The sequence below is a fragment of the Colletes gigas genome, unplaced genomic scaffold (assembly GCF_013123115.1).
Source record: "Colletes gigas isolate AHSC1104 unplaced genomic scaffold, ASM1312311v1 Colletes_gigas_Sc00013, whole genome shotgun sequence".
In the NCBI taxonomy this organism is placed as follows: Eukaryota; Metazoa; Arthropoda; class Insecta; order Hymenoptera; family Colletidae; genus Colletes; species Colletes gigas.
Genome location: NW_025106642.1, coordinates 420,939 through 448,925, shown reverse-complemented (window position 1 = coordinate 448,925; position 27,987 = coordinate 420,939). Strand labels below are relative to the sequence as shown.

Sequence of the window (27,987 nt, the reverse complement as noted above, 5' to 3'; positions counted from 1 at the left end):
TAATTAAAAACGTTGTTAATGTAAAGTCATTGTGCTCCAGTTAGATGACACCACAACTACAAATAACAGCAGCTTCTAATTGCATAATCGTGTGTCACTTATCGTAATAAAAATACAGTAAGACGGGTGTTTGGAAAAATGGAAAATGCTTCATCATTCTTCAACTGGTCGCGTGTTACTTGGTTTGGAATTTTTTTCAGTGATGTAATACGTTTGAAAAGGCAATTATTTGCGTTTTGATGTTTCTTTTTGTGCTGAACTAAAACGTGACCAAAGCTGCCGAGAACTGTGCGTCGGGAAATATTTTTGTGTAAACCGTATTTGTGATAATCGACAATTATAAATGTTCCAGTATTATTCTCTTTTTATTGTAATGTAACTTTCTTAAAGCACGTGGAAACCTTAATTGTTGGTATCTTGAAAACGAAGCCTCGAATTCCAAAATGATTGTACGAGCGACAGACGTAGGAGTAAGTTGGTAAGGATTATAGTTTTCTTTATTATCATACACTCGCATGATTGGCAACATATCAAACGGGCAAAGCATTCAATATTACCGCTAGACGGTAAAGAATCGTTTGATGTCTTTTTCCACGAGGAATTTGAATTATACATGTTCGTATAATACAACAGAAAACACATATTCTTCTTGAAAATGTTCATTTATTGCCCTATGAATTTACAAACATTTGTCCTGTCGCAAATATAAAAAGAGTGCTATTTCTGAAAATCTTACATTAATTGGTACGAGACTCGTAATAAAAAATAATTGATTTTGCAATTGATCATTCACAAACATTCACTCGTATAAAAAATATAGATTTTCAATTTCTGAACAGCATACTTCGTTACTACAAAACTCCTGACCCGTATCACTTTTTATAATTAAATAACATTAAAATATTATAGAATATATTAAAACGCGATTTCAGCCGATTATAACTGATTCAATGTTGCATATTTGTTCTACATCGTTAACTAACCTTCTGTTTCTGATTTTGTGGTAATCCTGGCCTTAACAAGCTGTGCAAACAACCGATAAATTTGATAATTACTGTGAACGCGATTGCAATAACTATACATGCTACGATCGTCAAGAATACTACGATGTCCATATCGCAATATTGATACCATGGCTGTTTAGCTAAGCTGGAACGAAGGTGTGGTGCTCCATCGTGACGAATCACAAATTCCGTCCACCAAGCAAGGTGCTCCACTAAATTATAAGGTCTGTCATAAACCGTATCCTTCAGTCGAATCATATTTTCCTTATATCTGAAAAAATTAAAATAAAATTATTGTCATTAAGTGTTTTTTATAATCATCCTTCAAAGCAATAGAAAGTCTCCATTATGAATTCTTTTTCGTTTTTTTTAAGTTGCCCACACATATGTACACACACACACACACACACACACACACGTATGTATATACTTACTTTTTATCAGTCATGACCTCTCGAATGGCACTTTCCAATTCACCTCTCTGAATAGTCGTGATTTCTAAAACTTTGCAGACCCCGAGTGCTTCCATTCTGCGCACTTGATAGTCCTGATCCGCCAACACCGGAAGTCCTAAAAGGGGTACCGTGAAATGCACAGCTTCCTCGGTACTTTGTAGACCTCCCTGGTATATATAGAGCTTGAGGTTCGGGTGTGCTGTAAATCCAAAAGTTTATAATTTTTGTTCGACACGAAGACGATCGAGAGATCGTTCGATCGTACCGAGGATGCTCTGTTGCGGCAACCAAGATCCAATGAAGACGTTGTCCGGCTTTCCCGGCAATTCCTTTTCGAATTTCCACACGACCTTGTAAGGCAACTTGGCAAACACATCCAAGAAAACCTGTAGAGTTTCGTTTGGCAAATCTGAGCTCATCGCGTTGCTACCGAGATTGAAATAGATGAATCCTTTCGAAGCACTGTCCACGAAACGTTTTAAATCCTGCAATCAGAAAACTGAAATTAGCGATGCATATATTATTTTCGGTTAGGCCGTATTTCCGCCCTACTTGCTATACTTTCTGTTTTATTTAGCAAATAAAATGGTTAAATGAAAAATAAAAGATATCACTCTTACTACTTTCTTTTCGATGTGTGAAGAAATTGAGATAAATTTAAATAACTAACAACACCGATGTGCTAGTGCTTGACAAATTCATTTAGTTCTTTTTAGATACCTTGTGGACAAAATTAATGTTGTAGTGAAATTGAATTTCTTAAGTTCTAGATTCGTGCGCGACGAAACGTACTTGCGGTAAAGGTTTCGGTTTTTCGTCTACGTGAAACGAAGTGAACGTGATCATATTCGCGAGCTTTGGTCGCGCTGGTGCGATTGCATCAGCTTGATTGACAAAAACGAGGCTAGTTTTCTCCTTCAATATGTCAGTTATCAATGGTAAGCCTGTTCCAAAGTACTTTTCAGCCAGCTTCTGTTGACTAGGTACCAGTCTCCGATAAGCGTCGTATATACTGTGCCACAAGGACACGTAATTGTGCAATCTCTTCGAAAATGGCAGGTTTGGTCCTGTATTTGCTTCCATTTCCCAGGTGGACTCGTGCGAAGGCAAAACGATTCCACCCAGTATGTGTTCATTAAATCCAACCATTCCAAGCGAAGTGAGTTCTAGGGACATACATATGTATTAAGTTTTCAGTAATAGTATTTTATCTTGCATCCAATACATTTACGTAGTTTATCGCACATGTAAATGGGCGTGCATCCTTTGATATTGTACTGTAATTTTGGTAAAGAGAGTGTCATACGTTACCTATCATTGGCACTTTGAATCTATGAGCGAAGACGCCTATAGCGGGCATGAAGAGCACTTCAGCCAAGACAATGTCGAATTCTCTGCCACTATTAGGCGCGTACAGCTTCTTCACATCCGTATTATTGAACACTGGTTCAAGAAAGTTGTTAGCCATATCCCACATATGGCTGTATGCAAAATCTAACCAGGTCATTTGTTCGAATCTTAACTGGATAAAGTTGTGCTGTCTGATGGCGGTGTAAGATTCTCCGACATTAATTTGAGTGAAGTTAGTCAGATTCAAATCGGGAATGGGATTGGCGGTCACGAGCACGACTTCGTGGCCGCGTTTATTCAATTCGATCCACAGTGGTCGATACGGAATTTGATGACTGTACGAAGGCGTCGGCACTATTGCCAAAATCCTAGCACACTCAAGTTGTCTCACAACGCATAATACACACGCGATAGAGAACACGCTCGCAACGTTGAACTTCATGATGCTCTGCGTACCAGAACCGTTACTAGAGGCGGTCCCTTAAATACTGAACATTATTTCATCACTATCTTCCTGTCAACTCTCGTACGATGACATTAACGTATTCAGTGGGTACTGCCATCTGTAAACGTAATTGATGAATCATGATAGTAGCAGTGCTAACTATTGTATTGAAACAAGCTTTCATTTATGTACATACATGTAGTACGTGTTGCTTCGATCATTCAACACGTCTGTACATTGCGTGATAAACGATACAACCATTTGAGCCTAACTTTACCCGTTGCTTATCGAGGGGGATATATATGTTGATAAAAGAAAAGTTTGCTCCTGGGTGGTGGAGGCATAAATGGGAGGAGGGAACTGTTTCAATTTATGCATAGTCATCACTCATTTTAGAGTTGATTGATGATGCAACGAAATTATATTCGAATCGCAATCGAAAATAAATTTAACGAAGAGCTTCAGAGAAATATTACGTTAATAGGGCAGTAAATAATGGTGTCAGTCACAATTCCATGACGTTAAGCATTGCTCTTGATTACTCTAGATTACATACGTACGTATAGTACACCCAACGTTGGTAACGTTCATGGTCATATCACTGAATGCACGATCTTTGATGCCTATGATCGTCGAGATTATTTCTTGAAATTTTCAACTACGCATGTATTATATATACACGTAATAGTTAAAAAAATGAAATAAGAACATTTTTTACTTTTTAAACCAAGTACATATAAAGATTAGGAGAGAAATTGTTAAAGGAATAAATGGAGAGAAGGGACTCAAGATTCTATTTCCATTGTTAAAAAAATTTATTATCCGAATTTTAATCGCTCGAAGCGATTTCTTTATTCCCTGACAAATAAACAATTAATTCGATGGATTTTACAAATACTGTTCCTACTTCAAACTGACCAGAGTAATAACTATAAATATCGAACACACGCTATCCGAAATAACTATTACTTACACGTGTATACCCTAAATATAGCCCCAAATATATCATATTTTGAAGGACAAAATAGATAGAGAAATGCAGTCATCTTATTTATACTGGTTCACCTTTAAGTAACTTTTCAAAAATAAAAATTACGTTTCTAATATTATATGCAATCATACACACCCATACATTTTACATTTCTTACGATATAAAGTTAATTAATAATACATAAACTATCTAACTTTGAGAAAATTGTTCGTTTATCACATCGCCGTAAACGTTAACAAGATTCTACGTTATTTAATAAATAGTAAAAAGAACCAACATAAAAATATTGTTTTCTGTAATTTAAAAATGTCGTCTCATACACTCAAGGAAGTTAAATTATACGTTAACAACAGTTAAAAAAAAAGTTATAAATAAAAGTTTCTTTGATTTCAAAACTAACTTAAAACTACATATCCTATCGTTAGTTAAATAGTTAACTAAACTTTTGTTTTTTATTTCTTGAGGACGTTCGCGGCTGCTTGCACAAATACTTGGAGATTTTGGCTATTATACAGAGCACACTGTAAAGTACTGTAAATATTACGATTGTTAAAAATATAACGACGTCCATGTCGCAGTATTGGTACCATGGTTGGTGAGCCAAGTTAGAATAAAGATGTGGCGTTCCTTTGTAACGAATCACGTATTCCGTCCACCAAGCAAGATGTTTTATTAAATCGTAGGGGTTATCATTCATCATACTCCTAAGTTTAATCATGTTTTCTTTATATCTGAAACAATCGCAAATAAAAGTCGTGGCAAGCAGGCAAATTTTATCATTATCGCCTAAAGTAACGTCTAAAAACTTTGCTTTGTGATATTTTTATCTATCGTTAAAAAAATTGTCACTTGAAAACTGGCATTACAGTATGCATACACCTACTTTTTATCAGTTATGACCTCTAGAATGGCACTTTCCAACTCGTCTCTCTGTATAGTCGTGATTTCTAAAACCTTGCCGACCCCGAGTGCTTCCATTCTGCGCACTTGATAGTCCTGATCCGCCAACACCGGAAGTCCTAAAAGGGGTACCGTGAAATGTACTGCCTCCTCGGAACTTTGTAGACCTCCCTGGTATATGAACATCTTGATGTTCGGGTGTGCTGTAAATCAAAAAGTTTAGCGAATTACAAGCAGTTTATAATTTTCGTTCGACACGAAGACGATCGAGAAATCGTTCGATCGTACCGAGGATGCTCTGTTGCGGGAACCAAGGTCCGATGAAGACGTTGTCCGGCTTCTCCGGCAATTCCTTTTCGAATTTCCACACGACTTTGTAAGGCAACTTGGCAAATACATCCAGGAAAACCTGAAGAGTTTCTCTTGGCATATCTGAGCTCATCGCGTTGCTACCGAGGCTGAAATAGACGAATCCTTCCGTAGCCTCGTCCACGAAACGCTTTAAATCCTGCAATTACGAAACTGGTAATAGTGATTAAATTCCTAGCTGCTAAATAATGAAATATATAGTACTCTAGTACTCATAAAAGCTACGAATACGTTTGTCTTGATCAGCATCCGGTGAAAATTACCTTTGGCAGGGATTTTGGGTTTTTATCCACGTGGATCGAACTGAACGTAATCATGTTCGCGAGCCTCGGCCGAGCCGATGCAATAACATTGGCTTGATTGACAAAGAGAACGCTTGTATTTTTCTGTATGTCGAGTACCGATGGTATATCCGTTCCTAAGTATTTTTCAGCCAATTTCTGTTGACGAGGAGCAAAGTTGTGATAGTAGAGGTATATGTGACGCCATAGAACCAGGTAATTTTCCAGTCTCTTCCAGAATGACAAGTTTGATCCTATTCTCGCTTCCATTTCCCACGTATTATCGTGCGATGGTATAACGAGCCCGCCAAGAACATACTCGTTAAATGCAGTAACTCCTAGCGAGGTGACTCCTATGATCATACGAAGCACGCGTGATTGATCATAATGGTACTGCAGTCTAAAATTCTGAGGTTACATGGAATGATTTTTATAACAATTTTAAACCAAGTATCTATTCGATCATATTCTCTTTTCTCGACTTTTTCCAAGACAATCACTAAATGTGTAACTTTTGTTTAAATTTCGTTGTCATTTCTAGTTAACTTTTATCGGGTTTATTTGTAGAATACGTGTTATGTTGTTATTGTATATCGTGTGGCAGATTTAATAGCGTTAGGAGTGGCTGACCTACTAAATTCGATGACATTTTAATGCCACTGGTTGAGTTGGATTCAAAATTGACCGTGCAAGAAACAGCTGACACACTTGGAGTCACTTGGTCGACAGGGCAAGGTATAATAAGCAAGATATTTGGATTTCGTACGAATTGTCCAACAGAAACAAATGTTATTTTAGTTTTACAACCGAAAGACATGCAACGACTAACAATTCGTTAAATTGCTGCGTTAGTTCGTGAAAAATTTAGATTAAAATACATATTAGGATCTGGTCAAGTATCGTGACAATCGATTCATGGATTACTCTGCATAATTTTCTATGAAAAGGATGAAGCGTCGATATAGTACGTATTATTGAATACCTATTAACGGTGCGTCGAATCTGTGAGCAAAGGCATTTAGAGCTGACGTGTAGAGTAACTCGACAAAGACCACGTCAAATTTCGCGCCGCTATTATTGGGCGCGTACAGTTTTTGCATTTCCGTATTATTGAACACGTTTTCTGTAATCATGTCAATCACATCGAGAAGATAATCCTCTAGATAGGTGTTCCAGGACTGCTGCTCGAACCGCAACTTGATGAAATCGATCTTCTCCCTTGATCTGAACGTTTCCCCGACGTCGATCTGAGTAAAGTTCGTCAGATTCAAGTTCGGGATGGGAATCGGACTGACGAACACTATCTCGTGACCGCGTTTGTTCAGTTCGAGCCATAATGCACGAAACGGAATTTGGTGACTGTACGAAGGCGTTGGAACGATAGCAAGTATCCTGGCGCACTGCAGTTGCTTCACAACGCAGAGAACACACACGATCGAGAGTATGATCGAGACGGTGAATCTCATGTTGGCTGCCGTGGATGAACTGTTGTCGTAGCCGGTTATGAGACTACTAAATGTTAGATCTCGACGTTGCTTTAACTTTACGCAAGGTGAACGTCAAGAGCGTACATTACTGGTGTCACTACCAATTATAAACGTTAGCGCCAAGTCACGATGGATAATCAGGATATCCATAGATGCAACACGCGCGATAGATATTACTCTGATACGCCGTGAGTCTCAGGTACGTAAAAACTGGAGATAATATGGTTGGAGGTAGATTGCTTTTCAAAATTTTACGAGATAGGGGCATCGATTACGACAAAAGGAGTAACATGGTGCTAATTTTCGTCATTACCATAAAAAATAATCAAACAATGATAAAGAGTTGGCATCGGTTATCAATTTCTAGTTGAATGATATATTTGGCAATTGCACAATGAAAGATATCGATTGCGACTTTAAGACGCGTTATGGATAATTTATTGGAGAACGATTGTGGGGAATATTGAATTGATCACACGGGACAATTGTTTCCATAGAATCGTTCAACTTCAATAGTAAATGAAGTGGATACAATTGAACAAGTTCAATCGAGGGACATTACTCTCGGGAAATGTCCGTTCGAAGAAATCAAAGCCAAAGTTGTGGCAGTTGAACGAAGGCAAGCGAAGGAACATTCTTGAATGGAATAGCTGATTACGAGTTGCTCGAATCTTACTTTAAGCGATGTTGCTTCCTTCCTGTTTCCCTGACACTCTTTATTATACATATAATGTTCGATGTTATTAATTTTGTGCACTAGAATGACAATAATATGTCGAGTATCACTAGGACGACAATCTGTTTACTCTATTCTCGTTCGCGATATCGAAACACGATAAGGATTGAGAAGATATTAGTTTGCAATTTTTTAAAAGATTTCTCCTCATAGATTACAATGTGTAACGGTTGAGTAATCGTTCTGCACACCTACAGACACTGGACACGCATACGACACCATAAATTTTGAATAGGCGGTTTGTTTGAATCGTCCTCGGATGAAATCGATTCGTTTGGTAATGTCATATGATTCCAATGCAACGATCCGAACCAAGTTCGTCAGGTTCAAGTTGGAGATGGGATGACTGGTGATGAGTACGATTTCGTGTCCGCGTTTATGCAGTTCGAGCCATAACGGTCGATACGTAACTTGATGATTGCGTACGATGGCGTCGGAACGATCACTGGGCTCCTGGCGCACTGCAGTTGCTTCACGATACACGGAACACACACGATTTCGAGCCTAGTCGCAACGATGAACTTCATAGTGGTAGATAAGAATGAGCTTGTTCAATTAGAACCAAAGGTGGGTAGGATTATAGAAACTCGAATTGCATATACATATGTAGATAATATTCACTCTTTATACATAAAAGGACGTATGCAGGTGGCTTTCTTCTTCGAAACGATGTGTCGTTTCCACTACTTAAATATAGTTTTGTTATTTTATCGCTGTTAGAACGTTTCGAGTCTCGGTTCAATAATAACCTCCATTAACTTCCATTAACATCAATTTTAGTGCTCCTATCTGAAAGTACATACAGCGATTAACTATTAGATAATAGTCAATGTATATATTTTTTATGTCGACGTAAAGACTGTATTTAAAATACTAATATTACTTTGGTCATTTTATTAAAAAAATGTGCGTATTTCTTAATCGATAAACCGTGCTACAATAATATAATTGAAAAGTTCGAGAACATTGATTTAGTTACGTATATGTATAAGCTTTTTCATTCAGAGATGAGTTCTCACTGTCTATGCGCTCTTTCGTAATTAAAAGCTTGTGGAAGTGATCTCAATTTTTTTTATATCAACTTCTTTATTAGATAAAAGTGGTCGAGTGGTTCGCTGAATCATCGACACGATGTCGTAACTTGCTTGAGGTAATCTTCGATCAAGGATCGTGTAAAGACATATTGAGCATTCGTCATTATTTGACTTCCGCGTGTATAGACACGATAATAAAAATACATTTCAACCAAAAGTATACAAATCACTCGTGTTGCGTATTCCTATCAGTTTATTTTTCGTTAATCTATTGTTTGTTAAACAATGAAACGTACCGTAGATACGATAACGATATCGTTCATAGATTTGAAAAACTAAAATAGGAGGTAAACATTGCACAGTGAGTCGTGCTGTTTAGCGCAAACAAACCTATTATATCAGTAGTGCCAGAACCAAGTAACTTTTCGAACAAAGTTTTATTCTTTCGTTTTGACTTGTTACAATTACGATTAAACGTTGAATCGCGAAAATTGATTTCGATAGATCATGGTCAATTTAAATAGATGGCGACACGAAACCGTTTTCGGTTAAACGGGTGAAATTTGCTCGAAAGTAAGAGTGCGTCTCGACGCGGTTAGCGGACCGTGATAGATGAAAAAACGCGTATCCGCGTCTCTTTTTCGCCGTCGGTATTTTCCGCGGCGCGTCTCTTCCTCCCGTCGACGAGGCCGCAGACCAGCGATTTCCCTTCTCGAACGCCGTGCAGGAAAGTGAAATCCCACGGTGGCCTGTCGTAACGTAACGCGAAGCGAAACGATTTTCTGCGTCCGGCTTTGTCAAGTTTCTTAACCAGCCTCCCACCCCCATGGGGATACTGTTCTCCCGCTAAATCACCGATAATTGCCTGCTCCGAACTATCGCGCGAGGAATTCAATTTCCTCCAAGTTAGGTAAAAAGACCGTTCGGAACAGCTTTTCACGCGGGAACGCCAAAATTGGATTCTGCGAACGACCGTAGCCGCGAGTTTCCATCGGTTGTCCACGATTTTCTTCCGACGTCGATAAAAAGACCTCTTGTAAGTAAAACCTAATGACCAGGAAATGGACCATTAACTCCCTGAGCGAGCGTTAAAACTGCCAATACGTGTATTTTGATTGTAAAACGACTATCTGCCATCTATATATCTTCCTTCGGTTTAATTATTCTTTTGCTAGTGGAGGAATCTCGAAAAGTTCGTGGTTCGAGGAGTAGGGAAACGCGAGAGATAGGTAGGTAGGAATCTGAAGCTGTGTATCAATCAGCACGACTTGCTCTGGCAAGCGGTACTCGCGTATGCATGCTCGAGCGAGCGAATGAAACGAATTCTCAGAAGACAAACATTTACCTGTGAACTCAAGCTGATGCGATCGCGGTCTCTTTGTGCACGGGAGCGTCGCTAGACAACTGGCCGGATTCCGCGACAGATACGCGACGGATGGTCGGGTTCGTCTTGCACGGTCGCGCAAGCCTCTGGTTTGCCAAGGTGCCATCGATCTTTCCCATCTCGTCGAAGAAATTGCATGGGCACACGTGTACTTACCGTGAAGCGCGTCCACACACGCGGGACGCATACGTTCCGCCCACGCTAACCGGAATCGAATATTTTTCTACAATTTTCGAACCAGAAAACAACAGGTTTTCCAAGAAGAGCAATAGTTGGAGTTTTATAATATTTTTATCCGAACGATAAGGAACAGTGAAAACTAAACACCTTACTTATCTTAAATATACGCAAACTGTTGAGCTCTTTAATCCATCTCTCGGTATCTCTCAAATTCGTTGACGCAATTGGAAGACTATTTGTTTGCGTGCTTTTATTCTCGTTATCGAAACTGGCACAATATTTCGATGAAACTATACAGAACTCCTTCTCTTTTGCGTTATTATCTGCGAACCTTAAACGGAACTGCCTCGTCATTGCGGCGATAAACCTGTTTGTCGAACGCGAAGCTTCAGAAATTACTTTAAAAGCGAAATAGTCCCTATCCTTCCCCTTTAGAGTTAATCGGAGAGTTTGCCAGTCGATGCAATAAAAATGACGGAACTGCGACGGCACTGCCAGCTGCGTGACTTTTGCGAATCGACGAGTATGATTGGTAGCCGTGAATAGACTCCTAAGCCTCATCCTCGGTTTCATGTTCCAAACGACGTCGAATTGTTTCCTACACACGCATGGAAAACATTTTCGCAGTTAATGACGTTTCTCTCTTTTTTTTCAAACATGTGATTATAAAAGAAACCAATCGAGGCATAAAGTTTATCGTATCGACGTAACGAGATGCAGAATCGATCGTCAAAGAGAACCGCTTGAGAACCGCCTAACTCTTGATTACGATTTGATAGAAATGTTTCTGGAATTTTGATTCTCCTTATCATATTATCTGACGACGATGATAACAGCGAACATTGCATTAAGTTACAAAGATAATTGCAATACTATTATTTGGCAAATGTTGACATGTAGATTAGACAAATTATATCAGTTGGTTAACGTCATATGGCGTAACGTAGAAACCTTATGGCTAGAAGTACCGCCAATTTTGAAACGTGTCAAGTTTCGAGTTAATTTTCACATATATTTCCCTACCCCTGACTACAAACCGCATAACATCGCGTTTTACAAATTAAATGGGAACACGGCGTTCGCGTAATACAACATTTTCTCGTCCAGCCCGCGGAGACAATGACGTTTCTGTCGTCCAAGGAATATTAATCGCGTCTAGCCAGGCGAACGAACGATTCGTGGAAGCCCTGTCACGAACAGGATTCTTCTGCAAGTTCATCGTGTGTCCCGGCGCTAGGGTTCGGAATCGTCGACCGCGGCTCGCATGTTGTGTCTTGTGCGGAGCCAGGTAGCATAATTAAGAAGAGCCCCGTCCTTGTCGACTGACGCGTGCCTCGGCACTACCTGGCACTCACGTTTCCCGACATGCAAGCCATTTTTACACCGCGCCAACGACGGCAAAACTTCCTCTTCTCGCAGAATGTCATCGGTTAACCTGTTCCTGATAGCTAATCGCCTTGCGCTGACGTTGCTAAACGCGTGGTATTTCGTTGCACGAACCTTGCTGAAAGTTGCACGAAGAGGAGCAGAATTGCACGATCATCGTACGATCGTCGGAAAAATAAGTTGGCCCAACTCGTACGCATAAAGTATCCGTGACACTTTGCACGCCGCTTTGCAAGAGAACTTGCCCGTGATATCACGAATACGTAGTCTCGAACTTTGACTTTCCATTCGTATGGGATGTTGTTGTTAGACACAGTCACGTTCATCGATCACGTGATAAAAAAAAAACCAACTTATGTCGATCAAGTATCATTACGCAATCATAACAAGAGTGCACTCTATGCAAATCTGAAATACAATTTTAACACGAAGATCGAGCCATTGAATATAGACACAAATTATAAGATATTTAGTAAAGTATGAAATGTTCAACGGTCGTATATTAACACTTTAAAATGTTGAACGATGAGAAGAAGATATTGCAAATCAATATCACTATTAATACATATACGTAGACTTGCATATTTTTCCATGACAATGCAATTTGTTTTTTTTATTGGAAAATACCATGCCAAGAAGAAAATATATACCTATTATATTTAATGAAATAATGAATTGTTTACTTAGTAATTTGCTAAAATAGTATTAGAAGACGTTAATTAAGTATTCATAAATACATTGTAGTCAATTAGATTGACGTAATAATCGCGGTAAAATATAATTATACGCTGTTTCTTTGGCATACTAGATTGACGTTTAAATAAGGCTGCGGAAATATACCGCTTCGACCTGTGCCTACCCGTTCAAGTTCATTATCGCGGTTATCGCGATCAGATACGATTACACGATACTCAATGTGAATAAATTAGCGTACAATTAATTGTTTATGGCCTTGTGAAGGCGTTGATCTCAATGTACAGTGACAGATTTAAGAGAATTTGGCGTTATCTAGTGTCAATATGATAATACTTGCTGTTAAGTTGTTTAGACTAGCACAGTTTAACTTGTAAACGAATAAATTTTTCATCCACGTTCGTGCAGCCTCTTTTACTGATATTTACGAGTACCTACCGCTTGACTTGAAAGCTTGACAACAGCTTCGTCGTGTCCTCTGTATAAATACAGAAAGGAACACTGAATCAAAGTCGCGAAAAGTACAGGGAATACGACGGTCTGTGACCGCCTTAAAAAATGAGGAAGGAGACCGAACTGGCCCCGTTGCGATGCATCTGGCGTTCATTACGAAACAACGAGAGCACTGATTCACCGAACAGAGATGTCAGATGACAAGCTCCGAACGTATACAACCGGGGATAATATTTCCTAGTTTATCCGTGGCTTGACTCGCGTCCTGGAAAAGCTCCGAAACCCGTTCGTTACGTTCGCGTCGGCCGTTCATTGCCAGCCGCGAGATATCTCGACGTCACTGCCGGCCTGGCAGGGAAAAAAGGGTTCGGCGGTAGGCAGAGACGGGGGCCCGGGGATACGAAAGGAGACAGAGGCATATAAACGGAAGGAAAAAAGAGGAAGGGTGAAAAAATGTTTGAGCGATGCGACCGGACGAGACATCCCTCGCGGTGGGGGTCGTAAATTTTCCAGCCGTGGACCCCCACTCGTCGTTCCGTTGGAACAGAGACGAACGACAACCGAAACGATACGAATTGCAATTAACACGAAATGATGCATAGAGTATCCGACAAATAATTCGGGCAGGATATAGTAGATACGACTGTCTTGATATACATACGATTGTGTTGACTCTGTGCCATCTCTGTCTCCATACTGTGTCATGAATTTTTATGATATTGATTAGAATAAGATTTTTCTTTTAACATATTGAGCTTGCTTAGTAATCCAGATTGTAAAAATGCTAAAAGGAGATTGATGGAACTTTGATTCCAGTCGCAGCAACCTCCTCGCGGTGAGACCTGGTAATCGGTGTTCCCCTCGGCGAAACTATTCTAAATATGTAGTTTCGTCCCGGGTAAGGACGAACTAATGGCTGCGAATTTCGAATAATTCCTTTAAATATTCGATAGAATTGTTAATAATAGCGTCGCTGATAGAAAGAACGATAGTTTCCGATATTAGTTGCTCCCCAATTACAGGGAATCAAAGGGGTATCTGCCTGCTTCTTCGCTTACCATAAATCATACGGTAAATTTATATTGCTATTTGTGGTAACGTTGTGGATTCGATAGAACTTGGGAAGAAACTTTCGTATTATGTATGTATAGAACGTGACTTAGTATCAGTTCGAATATCAATCTAAGAGTTACGATCCACGTTCAAGTGCTCGATTCCATTTACACCGGTGCTCGAAACTTTGGTCCCACGTATCAATGCGTGGAGTAAATTTAGTACAAAGGTCAAGTACTCCGCACGCAATTTATTATAAAACATTCTTTCTATTATCCTTTACATCACTTCTTTCATCATACTTTCGATATAATCATGTTACTTTGATAAAGCTGTCTTTGATTTTCCCACCACGAGTAAATATTATATAATCACAGCGAAATTACCCAACTTCTTTCCTGGAATCTCGTCGAAAGTCGTACCGCAAACACGAACTTAATCCCGAATCACAGTATTAGATTTTCCCGGTGTATTGCGTCACTGCCCGTTCAAAGGAAATATCCGTTCGCGAAAAGAGTGATCCCTGCAATCGCCTCTATCCTCGAAAAGCACGTCACCGTTTGATCGTGAATTCTCTTTACGCCGATACTCGCTTACTCCTCGAAACAAACAGGAAAACTAAGGCGAGGAAGGTGTAAAAAGAATTCGATTACACGACATCATCGGACCAGCAACGTTTTACGGATGCCCGCGTCTCTACCACTTTTCACCATTCCTTCGACGCCGTTTCACGCAACGAATTTTAATGAGATACGCACGGGGCTGTGCATTATCGGATCGCAGTCCACGGGAGCGTACCGATTTTCCCGACGGAATACGATTGTCGCCGTGGAAATTGTCACGGACGACTTGGTGGAGGAATCCGTGTGTCGACGTACATATACAACGGGGAAGCAAAAAAGGCCCGTGACGACGTAGTCTTCCGATTGGTGGAATTACACAGGTGACTGCTAATTCCTAGAACGTTGGATATCTTTCCCCGACCGAAATTCACGAGGAAATTAACTAGTTGGAGATTGGTTAATGTGGAAGCACTCGCTATATGAGAAAAATGGAGGTGTTCGGTGAGCTTAATGGGTGGGTGGAGGGCGTATGTCTTTTTTACGTATTTTTTTTACGACGAAAGGTTGGAGGATCGGGACGGTCAGGTGCGAATCCGCGGCCCGGGATCGACTGCAATTTCCTGGATAGGGACTCTGGTTCCGGTATCGCTTCGACGGGGATACCGTAGGATTGGATGGTACACGCGGTGCCGTGTACGCGCGCACGGGGAATCCCGATGGAATCCCGTCGGAATAGGTTAAGAGAGCACTTGAGGATGCCTAGCCTCTGGCAGTGAATGGCAGGAGAAGTGGCGGACATTCGGAGCCTCCAAAGCTCATTGGTCCGCAGCTGACGTGTACAAGGAAATGGCATTTAACGGATTAAAAGCAGCCGTCCAGAGAACCGACGCGGGAGAGTCCGATAACGGCAGCTGGAGTTTTCTATTTTTTTTTTTTTTTTTTTTTTTTGTTTTTGACACACTCGTTTTTTTTTCTCCATTTCCAATCCCTCGCAAACCCTCGGTGTACACACGCGACCAGCCTATTGATTTCTCGCCAAGTAACGGTCGAATCGCTTTATCTCGGGCTCGTGCCGTCGATAAGGAAATCGACGATTCTCGCGATACGTTTCAAAGAGCCCCGTGCAAAAGGAACGGGCTCGTTCTCGGGTTGATTTTTTGCGCGTGCTTTGGGAGAGATTGAAGGAAACGGCGAATCGTTCGCACGTATGGGATACCCGGGAATGGTCTCGATATTGTAATTTACGTGTTCGATCGACGTTCGAAGGTATTGGGGTATCGTGAAATTTTGTGGCGAGTAATCAAAGTCGTAATCTCGGGAAACAGGATTTTAACACGTTCGCTGCCGCGCCACGGGAAAGAAACCCTCGTTCGTATTTATACCAAATATACCGCAGATACTTCCTTATACACGATTTAAATCTAATAAACGTGAATACATGTGTATAATGTGCAACGTGTAGAATTACCGAATTCGTGTTATCGAACAAGGACGTAGATTTGTGTAGAAAGTTTATAGAATCGTTGGAATGGTTTGCAGTCGAGTACGTCCTACCGATGCAATTTTGTTTCACCGAAGAATTCCGGCATAGGGAGATGTAGAGGGAACTGTTATTTCTAAACGACTTCATCGGAATGTTAGCTCTGCTATTTTCCCGAGTTGCAGTACACGTTTTAACTCCTTCCACGTGTTTCCTTTGCACCAGGAATACAAGTTTTTCAGGCAATGGAAAGTACGCATAGAACAACATCAAAATTTATTTTCTTCGAGCGTTCAATATCGAGAATTTATCGTAACGTGTCTTAATAAGAAATTAGAGAAGTTATGTATTATATGAATATCGCGATTCTAATTATCCTTGACAGTTTGACTGTAGAGTTCTTTGTACGATTGCTGGACTGGACAAACATAATATACGGATTCACAGACATTCGCAGAAAAATATTTACCTCGTCGTCGGAATATTTGATATTATCCAATATTGGGGAACGTATGAAATCGACGTACACCGTGGAGTCGTAAAAATATTTCAGAACGAAGCTCACGGCGGTGTAATATCCTTTCGCGCGTGACACGGACAGACGCCAGTCGAAATAACGAATTTTCGAAAAACGATGACTTCGTCGTTCGTACGCTAACGAGATTCACGCGATGGGTGTCTCTCTTCCCGTTCAGTCGGTGGATCCGCCATTAAAAAACTAGTTACAGATCGGGCTGTCTAGCAGGAAAAAACATGCGGTCCTCCATGTTGCGGCAAACGAAGCCACTCCGTCGCGCGTATAGTATAATCGATACGTCCGTCGTACGAATGGACGAAATGGTCGAAAAAGCTGGATTAAGCGGAGGCCCGTAGTGCCGGTGACAATTTATCGAGACGAAAATGTTTTTCTGTCCATGTCTGGCGATGCCAACTGCTCGGTGCTAGCAACCCGCGTCGGTAAGTATCTACTTTTTGGACCGCGAAAGAGGGGTTGCTTCGTTCGCGTAATGGAATTCTACTCTGTCCCGTTTCTCAATAACGGTTGAACGATATAAGAATGGCTTTCGTAGCGTTGCGACGCGTGATCCTTGAAACATTACCAAGGTTCTACTCCTCGCGATAAAATACAATGAGCATAAAATTAAAATGATTAGCGACACGGTACAATGGATGGTGCAGAACGAATTTTATTTTCGCATAAATCGTAACTCTGTTCAGAGATGCGGATCTACTATTGTAACGGTTCAATCTGAACGGTACCGTTGTAACCATTTGCGCCACGATGAGGTCTTTGCGATACCATCGGTATTGCTCGCAACCAAATTCTCTTGGCATTGTTGATGCTGGTTCTTGGTACAGGAGATGGTCCCCCGACAAAAAGCCCCAGTGGTAGACGGAACAGGAGACCTTGCTGGCCACGATACGTCACCAGATGGAGAGATGAAGCGATTCGGTCTCGCGCCACTTATTCACCGATGAAAGAACAGTTTTTCCTGATAGGACTGGTCCTCTGCTATTGACATCGACAAACTCGCGTTGAAGTCGCTCGTTTAACTCCCACGACAGTATTGTTTCTTATGAGACGTTCAACCTTAAAGGCACGGTGCACTCTGTCGTATTGTTATATATAGTCGAAAATAGTCGAAAGCCTTTATAAACAATTCTATGTCAGCAGATAATAACCGGTCGTTGCTCATAGTTTCGAACCCAACTACCGAGTGGGTTCGCTTGTAAAATTAGTTAAGGGGCATACAAACGCAACGAAGAACTATATAGATAGTGGTAAATTGTCAATAATTGTCGTTCGTTCGTCCGTGCGGCCAGAAATTCTAGAACAAACGATACATGCTACGTAAAATAGAATGGCTTTTTTAGTTACTTTTTTCGTGTTGTTCGAAAAGTTTAGAGATATTCTGTATATGCTTGTAAAATTAGCTCTCGGCTCGTTATGGGAAAAATAATACGTTCGAGAACGAAGCATCGTACGACGGGCATTTCGTGTTTTTTCCTATTTCTTTCGCGAAACACGGCTGCCTTTGAGCTCCCGTCGACATGATTCCCGAGAATGAAAATGGTGAAACAACAAACACTTGGTATTCCACGTTCGCATACTCGTTTGTTTCGATACAAAGGGACGAATCGATGTTCAAGGCAAAATCGTCGACGACGCTTTTGTGCTTCGGAAATATGGAATTTTTGAACGCAAGCGGCATTTGATGCTCGCGAAATGCGTTTTGCTCGAGTTTGCGTCGCTTTACAGATACATTCAACATTTTCAATGAAATTCGTCCAAGTGGAAAGAATGCTGCCTGAAAAATATCGAGACGTTTTAAAAGCGGATGTGACACGGTACGCAGGAAACACACACGCGAGAAGAACGATTCGCTCGAGAGATAATTTTTTACAATAAAAGTCCGTCGGATTTTGTTCCGGTTTCGGCTGTAATTATTAATCTTTAATGGGAATTCAGTTCTCAAAGAGACTCTATTTTCCCCCATTAACGCTTAGACGTTTCGTGGCATTTCAGGACACCTGTTCGACGGAAGTCCTCCGAGCAACGGGTAGCCCCGCTGTGCGCATGCCAAGCATGCATGTATCTGCCTCTTGTCTGGCTAGACGCTAACGAACTATGAATTCGCGCGATAAAAAAGAAATCGATCGACGTGGAGGTTGTTAATCCTAGTTTCTCCTAAAAGTACGGCTCGATGAATTATTCAGGATCTGCGATTCGTGCTCCCGATCCTCTCGGAAACGAACGAGACGTTTGTAACGACGCTCGTCTCTTGCGAGTGTTCGTAGACACGTTCCTATTATAGAGCCGACCGATGACGCGCGAACGATACGTCAACAACCATCTGGCCGTTAATGAGAACGTGGTCCTCCCGCGCAAACATCACGTACCAGAAGTGCACACTTCCTCGTGGACGCGTTTGCATCGAGGACACGCCAGTGTACCATGAGCGCAATCTGACGACCTGCATTAATCGCTGTCGTCGATCAGAGGAGGCTGAAGCGACCGGCGGAATGCGATTAATCTCGATCAGCTTGCCTACCATGAACGAACGGAATCGACGGTTCGAGGAAACGTAGAATTGAGTTGGTTTCAGGAACAGTCTGCAATGGCGTAGACACTGGCACAGCGAGAGTCGAGGATCGTTCCAGCCACTGTCATCATCCTACTTTTCAACTTATCGGTACGCTTTTCCATCGCAAACAGTACGTAGGATCACGGTGAATCGAGAAAGTTTCGAGATCGTGAATCGACTCTGGTCCGTTTCTATCGTGCAACCCCTTTCCCAAAACTCGGTTCGTTTATATCGCGGCTAGAAAGAGAGTTGGACCGACGAGGGGTGGTTGAAACGACTGCGCGTGAAACCACCGACGAAATGGAACGTTTTATTAGGAGCGTGTCTAGCACTTGACGGCGCGGGGTCTCGAATGGATCGTCGAATTTCTCGTCGGTTTGTACCAGATGAAAAGCTGATTAAGATCGATTCGGCAAAATTATCCCTGTAATCCCTTACCGGAACGGATTAAAGGGATCGTATCCAAATAGGATTTGGGACTGGAACGAAAGCGCTCGTCAGGTCCCCCCGTCTATCCAGCGCCGTTCGAGTGTCCTCGGGAGAATCTCCCATCGAAATTCACGTGGAACCACGATCGGGGATCCATTTGTCATATTCTCGGGTAGCTCGTGAGAGAAAATGAGACGCCGCGCCGGTGGGTGCATATAAAGAGGAATTAATCCCGCGGCGCGCTCGTCGCCGTGAATTCTCGAGCGACTGGAAAAGAAGAATTCCACAAAGGGTTCGCGAACGGGATCGTCTAATGAGGAACGTGTTCAAAAATCCTCGTCCGCGACTCATTGTAAAATCGAATTACGCGAACGGGTCCACGGGAAGGATGAATCTTGGCCACCGGTGGCCGTGGGGACGTTAATTAAGCCGCCCATTAAAATTAAAATACCGCGTTCGGGGCCAGAGAATTTTAAGAATCGACGTCACCGAGACGCGGTCTTAGTAGGGCTTTGTGACGCAAAGAAATCGATACCCTCTCTGATTAAAATACTTATATAAACGAGACCATTTTGTGTTTGAAAATCGGCTTGACTAGCACTACGTTTCATTTAAAATCAATTCTATTGTTTTACACAAATATTTCCTGTTCTACCTATTGTTAATGTATTCCATTTATGTATGAAATTAAAAAAATACGAACAGTTTTGTAACAGTTGCAGACAAAATGCAACTATGCATTTTCTTCTCACAGATTGATCTTAATGAGATATTCTACCACAATGATATTCAAAACTCGACTCATCCTACTTTCTCTCGCTTCGAAATGCGGCTTGTGCGCATTAGACGTAGCGTTACTACAAATAAAAAAAACGTACCTTCTGCCTAATGAGAGACCCAACGTTTTGCTATCATTTGCATTTCAAATCAAATCAGGAAAACGAACCTGACTAGAATCTTGGTTGGCCCCGACTGCCGACGAGTACAACGCTGTATACATATGTATATACTTACCTAATGTTTCCAGGAATCTTTACATAAAACAGCAGGAAACTCAATTTGTTACGTTTCTACTTTGTTGCTACGTAGAAACAGAGATTCGTAACGCCTTACTTAAAAATTCCAGCGTAACGATTCTACGTTCTTGCAATTGAATTAGTAAATCCTCTTACCCCCTTATTATTAATAAATTGCAACAAAAGTATGAAAGTAATGCTATGCAACATATTTTTATTCTACTCGTAAAATATATTCGTAGAATTTGATCGCTTAATTTGGGAATATCCCGCACAAATCATCATGTATGAATTCAGAGACTCGTATTAAGGCACCGTTGTTGCAGCTTATCCAACTGCTCATTAACCCAAATATCTTGGCAAACAAACCTAATTTTCACGCTGCATTCCGCATGGGACAAGTAACTTTATGTCTTCCCGGTGCATGTATAAACCTATATTTCGTCGTAATAGTATCACGTATTAAGGACATTTAGCGCGAGATTTAGCTTGGAATTATTGCGCTCGCATGGCAATGGTCCGATAATTGCGTCTTATCCTGTCGTCACATGAGAGAGCATAACGGAAAGTCGTTATACGAATGTACTGTGCAGAACTAGAAAGATGATTAGCGTAACGACAGAGGACAAGGGAGGTGGTACCCAATAGATTCCTTTAACCACCATTATTCCGTTGTACCAGTTTCATCTAGCCAAGCATAAGCCAAGTAACTATGATTTTAAACATCGTGGAAATTCTTCCGAATTGCCAGTATCGGTCGGAACAAATTACTCGCTCTCGTGTTTCACCGATTGTCCCTTTCCAGTTTTCTCTGAGCGAAAATCCGTATCCATGGAAATACACCAAATTAATCCTGACCGGCGCGGCGCGGTAAATTTCGCGGCGGTCGCGTGAAAGGAACATTGTGCTTTTTCGAGGGATGGTCGGTGTAAACGAGATACACCGGTAGTACAACTGGTAAACGGCCGGTCAGCCCGTGACGGTGTCAAAAATATATCGTCGTTCCCTTCATAGAATGAAATTCCATCGTATTTCGTTCGGTTATACTTGTCAATAATTTTTCAATTCTTTTTAAGTGGTTAGATACTTTCGAAACGATACGCTTCAACTTTCCATTTTAATATCCTTAAACATTTCAATCGTATAATTATACAACGTGCACGATATTGTATTGTAATATAAATTAATGTCTTAGACACGATGTTTTAAACTCTTGGGGAAGTTAAAGCACCGAGACCGTTCTCGGTGGAGAAGAAAGCACTGGAGAAGGTAACGTGCTGACACGGCAGGTGTAGGAAATTCCCGGTGGATGTGTAGGAACGAGGACCATACGTCTTGTAACGTGATCGATGCCTTATTGTGCACAGGTGTGCAAATTGGAGGAATTAGGCGGTGTATTCAGTTTCGAGAAGTTCTTTCCGATCGAACGGTACTTTTAATTAATTAAGTGCTTCTCCGTGCGTATCATTACGAGTACGCTCGACAGAAAAATTGAGGGGTCACGAAATTATCGTCGATTTTTATAACTTGGTTCATCCTAAAATATATTGGTATAACGTGAAATTGTATGAAAATGAAAAATAGGAATAATCGACTTCCTGTAATTTCAGGAATGGAAGTTTCATCGGTGAACATCGCGAACGAGATAAATACGAGGCTATCGGTCGCGTGCGGTAGAATTAATGGAAAAAGAGGACTTTTTCGTGCTGTTCGAGGGTTGGCTGCTGCCGCTTCTCCGCTAGACGGCAATGAGTTTTATCACGAACGTTCGTTTGTTTAAGCTACATTTAGTTTATTTCCAGGAGATTCAACCGTAACGGCCCCTTAAATCGTTGATGAGTTACGCGGAGCGTAAGTGAGTGGATAAATTTCCGTTAATGTTTCCTGTTATTTGGCCAGGACGAAATTTATATGCGACCGAGAATTCCTGACAATTTCGCGCAATTTAATTCCGCGACGCCACGTCACAGAGCGACGTTGTCTTTAACCGGCTTTCAATTTGATTTCCGACGCCAGGGGCGGAGAAGATTTTTTTCTCGTCTCGTATATTATATGCGAATAAATTTATACGTGAAACATGCATAAGCATGCCGTGTCATTCAATCTGTTTAAAATAGTTTAAACGATCATGTTTAAATTAGTGCCCTTATCCGATCGGAATTACAGAATTACGCTTTCTATAGCCGCAAGGGTTGTGCTTACTTTCCAGACAAGAAACAGAAGGTATAACCGTATTTAATAATAAATGGTTGATAGCCTGGCTTTTAATGGCTTCCATTGCACCGAGAGTTCTCGCTTGTCGTCGTGTCCCTCGATAAAGAGCGAAGAATCCTACCGAGACAACGCGAATTCGCACTTGGCAAGCAAACAGATTCTTAAATGGCGTTCAGCAGGGAATTCATGGGTGCCGGCAACAAGGAGACACCGAAAACCGACCCGTTATAAGCCGTAATAAATCGCGTGTTATATAGGTTAACGCCGGAGTGGAAGAATTATCCGGTGAATTTACGACGAGTTTGTTGCCAAAACCACCAACGCAAAGAAAGGGAGGCTCCAGACAGAGAGGACAGACTTGCGACGATAATGGCCTCCTGGTAAGGACGCGGTTCGTCTAAGCAGCAGAAGAAGTTAATTTGGGAAAGAGGATTCCGCAGTGGACAAAACGTTTGTAATCCTTAACAAAGGACGGTCGAAATACTCCGGCAAGCGGTACTCCGTAGCTTAAATTCGAAACGAAAGAACAATCTTTCAGACATTTGATCGCCGTTGATTCGAATTTTAAACTCGAGCTGTTCTTCGCAGATTTCTCTTCTCTTCGTTTCCAATTAAAAAGTTTGAACCTCGGCCCCTTCGAATTACGAAACGATCCCTGTAATTCGAATAGATAAACAAGTCGTTGATATTTTATACGCATCCGACAACGCGATCTGTGGGGTTGCGGTGTTCAATGTTTGATCGTCGATCGGGTTGCGTACGCGCACACCGACATTCCCGGTTAAATATGAAAAAGCTAGTTGGTTTATTCAAAAGCAGATCCGGACAACGAGGGACCCCAGACGATGGCTGACCGCAGCACGGAATGACCCGCTCGTGTGCTCGTGCAGAAATACATATATTGTCAACGATTCGTTCGTGTAACGGATTAATGTCCCAGTGTTAAACTTTTTCGATAACTGTGGGGACCAAATCAACATTTTTCTCATCTCTGTATCGATGATTCACCGAGTCGAATGCAACCCGGAAGTTAATACAGAGCATAGCCACTTAGCAAAGAATATTAGATGAAAGTAATGAAATAAAATCGATCGGATGTTCTTGCTCGAGTTAAACGGAATCGGTTTCGTTGTGAAAACGACTGAGAATATTCAGCACTCCGACCACGAAAGCGTCACGTCGGACGTGTTTGGCCCTCAAAGGGTAGTTGTACGGCGCAGCTGCGCGCGTTGCATACACGCCGAAGTAATCAGAATCGGGAGACAGAGCCGCAACAGAGGCGGATCAATTAACGGAACACGGCGATTCCGAATGGGCGCGCGAAACCACGAATCGAAAGCGAATGACTCCTTTCGACAGGAGGTCCAACGTGGGTGGGCAGGTCGTTGTTTTGCAACTTGGCGGCGACCCGTCGAACATTCCGCGAAATTGCAGCCAGTATTGCGGAACGAGAGGACGCAGGCGGCCGTGGTCAGCGCGCATAAATTACGAGAAGCCCGTTCAGCTCCGGCAATAAATCATACACCGTGGTCCCAGGCCGACAGAGAATTCCAGTTGGGACGTCACCGCGTATGGAACAATTTAAGATGCCTGTGTAAGTACGTACCGGCCGATACATACTTTAACCTTTCACCACAGACAAGGTATACGAATACATACACCTTAACACCTTATGGACTTTGATGGCCCTCTGTTTCTTCGTACACAGTGTTATGTAAATATATATTTAAACGATAGCGATAATAACGAGAGAAGACAGATTGAAGTATACAAGGTGAAAGAGGTAGACTCGAGAAAGGGCCGCTTTGCGACTTAATTTTAACATTCATTATACATTAAAGGTATCCCCACGGCCATTGCAGGCAAGTCGAATCAGCTTATAAAGTCACTCCAGCTACAAATTAGATCTTCAAAGTGACAAATTATCTCTCCATCGTGCGCCGTTCATTTTATCCTGGCTGTTGCACACCCTACCAGATAATAGATGGCCCTTCGGCGCTGTTACGAGGTAGCCGCGTCATCGTTCGATCCTCGTCGGTCAGCCAAACTAATGGAAAAAGGAACCGCCCGAAGAAGAATCGACATTTATCCACAGTTATCCGCGCGGTCCCCTTTCATAAAATCCTCGAGATGGAGAAACTTCTCGTAACCCTGGCTTCCTCGTTTCACGATTGTAGCTCGAAAGAAAACTCAAGAGGAATTCAATCTGGTCCACGTGACTAATGAACGCATAAAACGCTCCTCCTTGTCACGTTTCGCCTTCCCTCGCCCGACGATGTTTCCCTTCGGGAGGACGAAGAAGGGGGATAATGCCAGAGTCAAGGTGCCCGTAGAGAGAAAAGTCTGTCGACTGCGACGAGCTCCGTGAGCTAATTCGTTCCTGGGAGTGGGGTAATGTCAGAATTTAAGTCTTCATTTCTCCGCGAAATTTCTTGGGCTTCTCGTGCTTTAATCCGGTCTCTTCTTTTTTCGGGGCCAGAGGTGCCGTTTCGCTTCCGAATAAGTTCGCGAAGCTCGTCAATTTGATCCGTTCTTTAAACTCGAAGGACACCGGAGACAGCCAAACGTCTCGGAAACTATCCAAGGGTCCGATGAAATGCTCGAGTCAAGGACCCGCTTATAATTCCTTGCGACCGATAGAATAACTTTTAAGATATTTCTTAAACGTGGATCAATGAAAAGGAAAATTGGCTGTTGGTAGTTTGAAAGACGTTCGGGTGAATATGATACGTGGAATACACGGTATCTATACTGACATTTACCTTGTTCGAGCAAAATGTACCGAAGTCGCGACCTCGCTCGAGCGTTTTAACCCGAAACGTTCGCCGAGAGGAAAAAAATCCACCGAAAGACCGAATCGTTATCCAGAAATTACAACTTACACCGCTATTAACACCGCGGACCGTGGACCAGACAGTAACCCACAGATAGTCTTATATTCGAGGGAAAAATTTCTGGGCCGTTTATCGTGTTACCATACATTTGCCCGCGTTCCACGCGAAATGGCTGATGTAAATTTCCCTCGGACGCGTGTTGGCGATTTCGATGCCGCGGCGGTGTGCAGGAAAAATTACGAACGCGTCGCTGAATACGTAATAAAAGAGGCAGAGTCTGACAAGGGCCGTTTCCTAGTAGCCGGGTTACCTTTCGCAATGGTTACAGGGAATCGTTTCCGGCTCTTTTGTATATTAGCGGCAATTTCGCGGGCCGGGAAAGATCAAACGAGTTTAACCATGCCGCGAGCAACGGGTAATCTAACTTCAAAGCGACGCGGCTGAAGTATGCGTTTCGTTACCAGCGTTAGTTTCCGGGCGCGTATTGGAACGGGAGGCATTCGACGGGAAATACGAACGATGGGTGGGAAAAGGTGGGTGGCGGGAGGAAGCAGTTGGGATCCACGAATCGGTTTTCCACGACGATAAAGGGAGTTTGACAAGAAACTCGTCCGTTCGTTTTAACTCCGCCGAAAGTTTCCTATCTGATTATGAAACTTGGCGAAACGTTCGCGCGGAAGAAAACTTCCGGACACCCGGCGAATGCGACTGAAAGAATCGCGCGCGCACGGATATTTGACGATGCTTGCACGACGTTCTTAATAATTAGAGACGCGAACTTTCTTATTTGCCATTCCTGGGAACTTTGCGCGGCCAACACAAGTATCCGTTTCACGGCTACGAACTTTTACGAGATTAAATTATTTCGCGTTCGCGACGCGATACCGACTACCGAAGATTCCTCCGTCGCGATTAGTTTCACTCTACCGCGGCGATCACTCGAGCACGGCGGAACGTCGTAAACTGAACGCGATACGTCGTCGAAGAAGCCACCCGAAATCGAGTCGGGGTCGGAGAATTGGGAAAAGCTGGACGGCAGATGACGGTGAACATTATCATTTGCCTTTCCAGAACGTTGGCGTTGTTTCGTTTATTAAAGGACGCTATTCGTTCTGGCGTGTATCGTGCAAGTAGTGGCCACGGCTCGCGGATTCGGGTGATTTATTATCACCGAAGAGCGGATTCGGTTTTGCGCCGGACAGAAGGCTCGCTTAACACACAACCCATTAAGTAAGTTACATGGTACCGTTGCCTGCTGCAAAACGTGCCACGGCCGCTGTTCCACGTCGGAACGTATTCCCTTCTGTAGCATTAACGACTGATATTTTTCATACCGTTTTATAAATAAAAAACCAGCTCCCTTTCTGCTGCACGTGATCGTGTACGGGCGCACTCGAAACCTCCAGCTCTGCGTATTTAAATAAATACGTAGGTGTAAATATTGTCGAGAATTTTTTATCCGAAAAAAATGTTTACGTTCCGGTAGCAAGAATTCGGAAATATTGGAAAATACTTCAAGGGCAGTCGAAGAATCGTAGTTAGCGATACAAGATCGAGCGTGAAAGTAATTAAAGATCTCCGCGGATCGTAGCTAGAAGCTTTTAAATTGTATTCACGAAGCATCGTATGTACTGCCTTTTCCTTGCTGTTTCTCTGGCTCGCGTTTACGCTGTTTTCTATTCCAGAGACGGTATAAACCTCGAGTTCTCGTCCTTTTTCTATTGCTCTTTCTTTTAAAAAGCGTTTCGAACACGCGGTCTTTCGCGTTTAATAGCGCACACCTATAGAGACGGAGGCACACATACACGCGTCATTCTCGTATTTGTCCATAAACGTGCGCTTGCCCGTCTGCACCGACCGTTGCACAGCAGCGCCGTAGAGGCTATTAATTCGATTGGCAATCGATGCAGCCCCGCTCCGTTGTGCGAGGAGTACACGTCGACGTCCGGCTCGAGTGGATTTTTCATTTACCGATACTGCTTCGTACCCGCGGTGCACCTACATAATTAATCGTCCTCGTCGGGAACACAAACGATAGGTCTTTTGCTCGAGGAAAACCACGTGCTAGGACGTTCGTTTGTGATTTTTTGTTCAGTTGCTTCTCTCCTGCGAACGTCACCCGACGAACAACCTCGATTTCTTTTCATTTGCACCACAACGAATC

General features: G+C 42.2%; 1 protein-coding gene across 1 annotated transcript; it reads right to left on the bottom strand.

Annotated features, from left to right (window-relative positions):
• Positions 1-674: 674 nt before the first annotated feature.
• LOC122399462 lies at positions 675-7,378 on the bottom strand. The gene is made up of 10 exons (XM_043400161.1): positions 6,778-7,378; positions 5,778-6,148; positions 5,434-5,653; positions 5,129-5,348; positions 4,684-4,976; positions 2,771-3,289; positions 2,252-2,625; positions 1,725-1,944; positions 1,439-1,658; positions 675-1,275 (listed from the first exon to the last, which is right to left on the bottom strand). The coding sequence occupies exons 1-10, from the start codon at positions 7,259-7,261 to the stop codon at positions 975-977; spliced, it is 3,222 nt and encodes a 1,073-aa protein (XP_043256096.1). The 5' UTR covers positions 7,262-7,378; the 3' UTR covers positions 675-974.
• Positions 7,379-27,987: the final 20,609 nt, after the last annotated feature.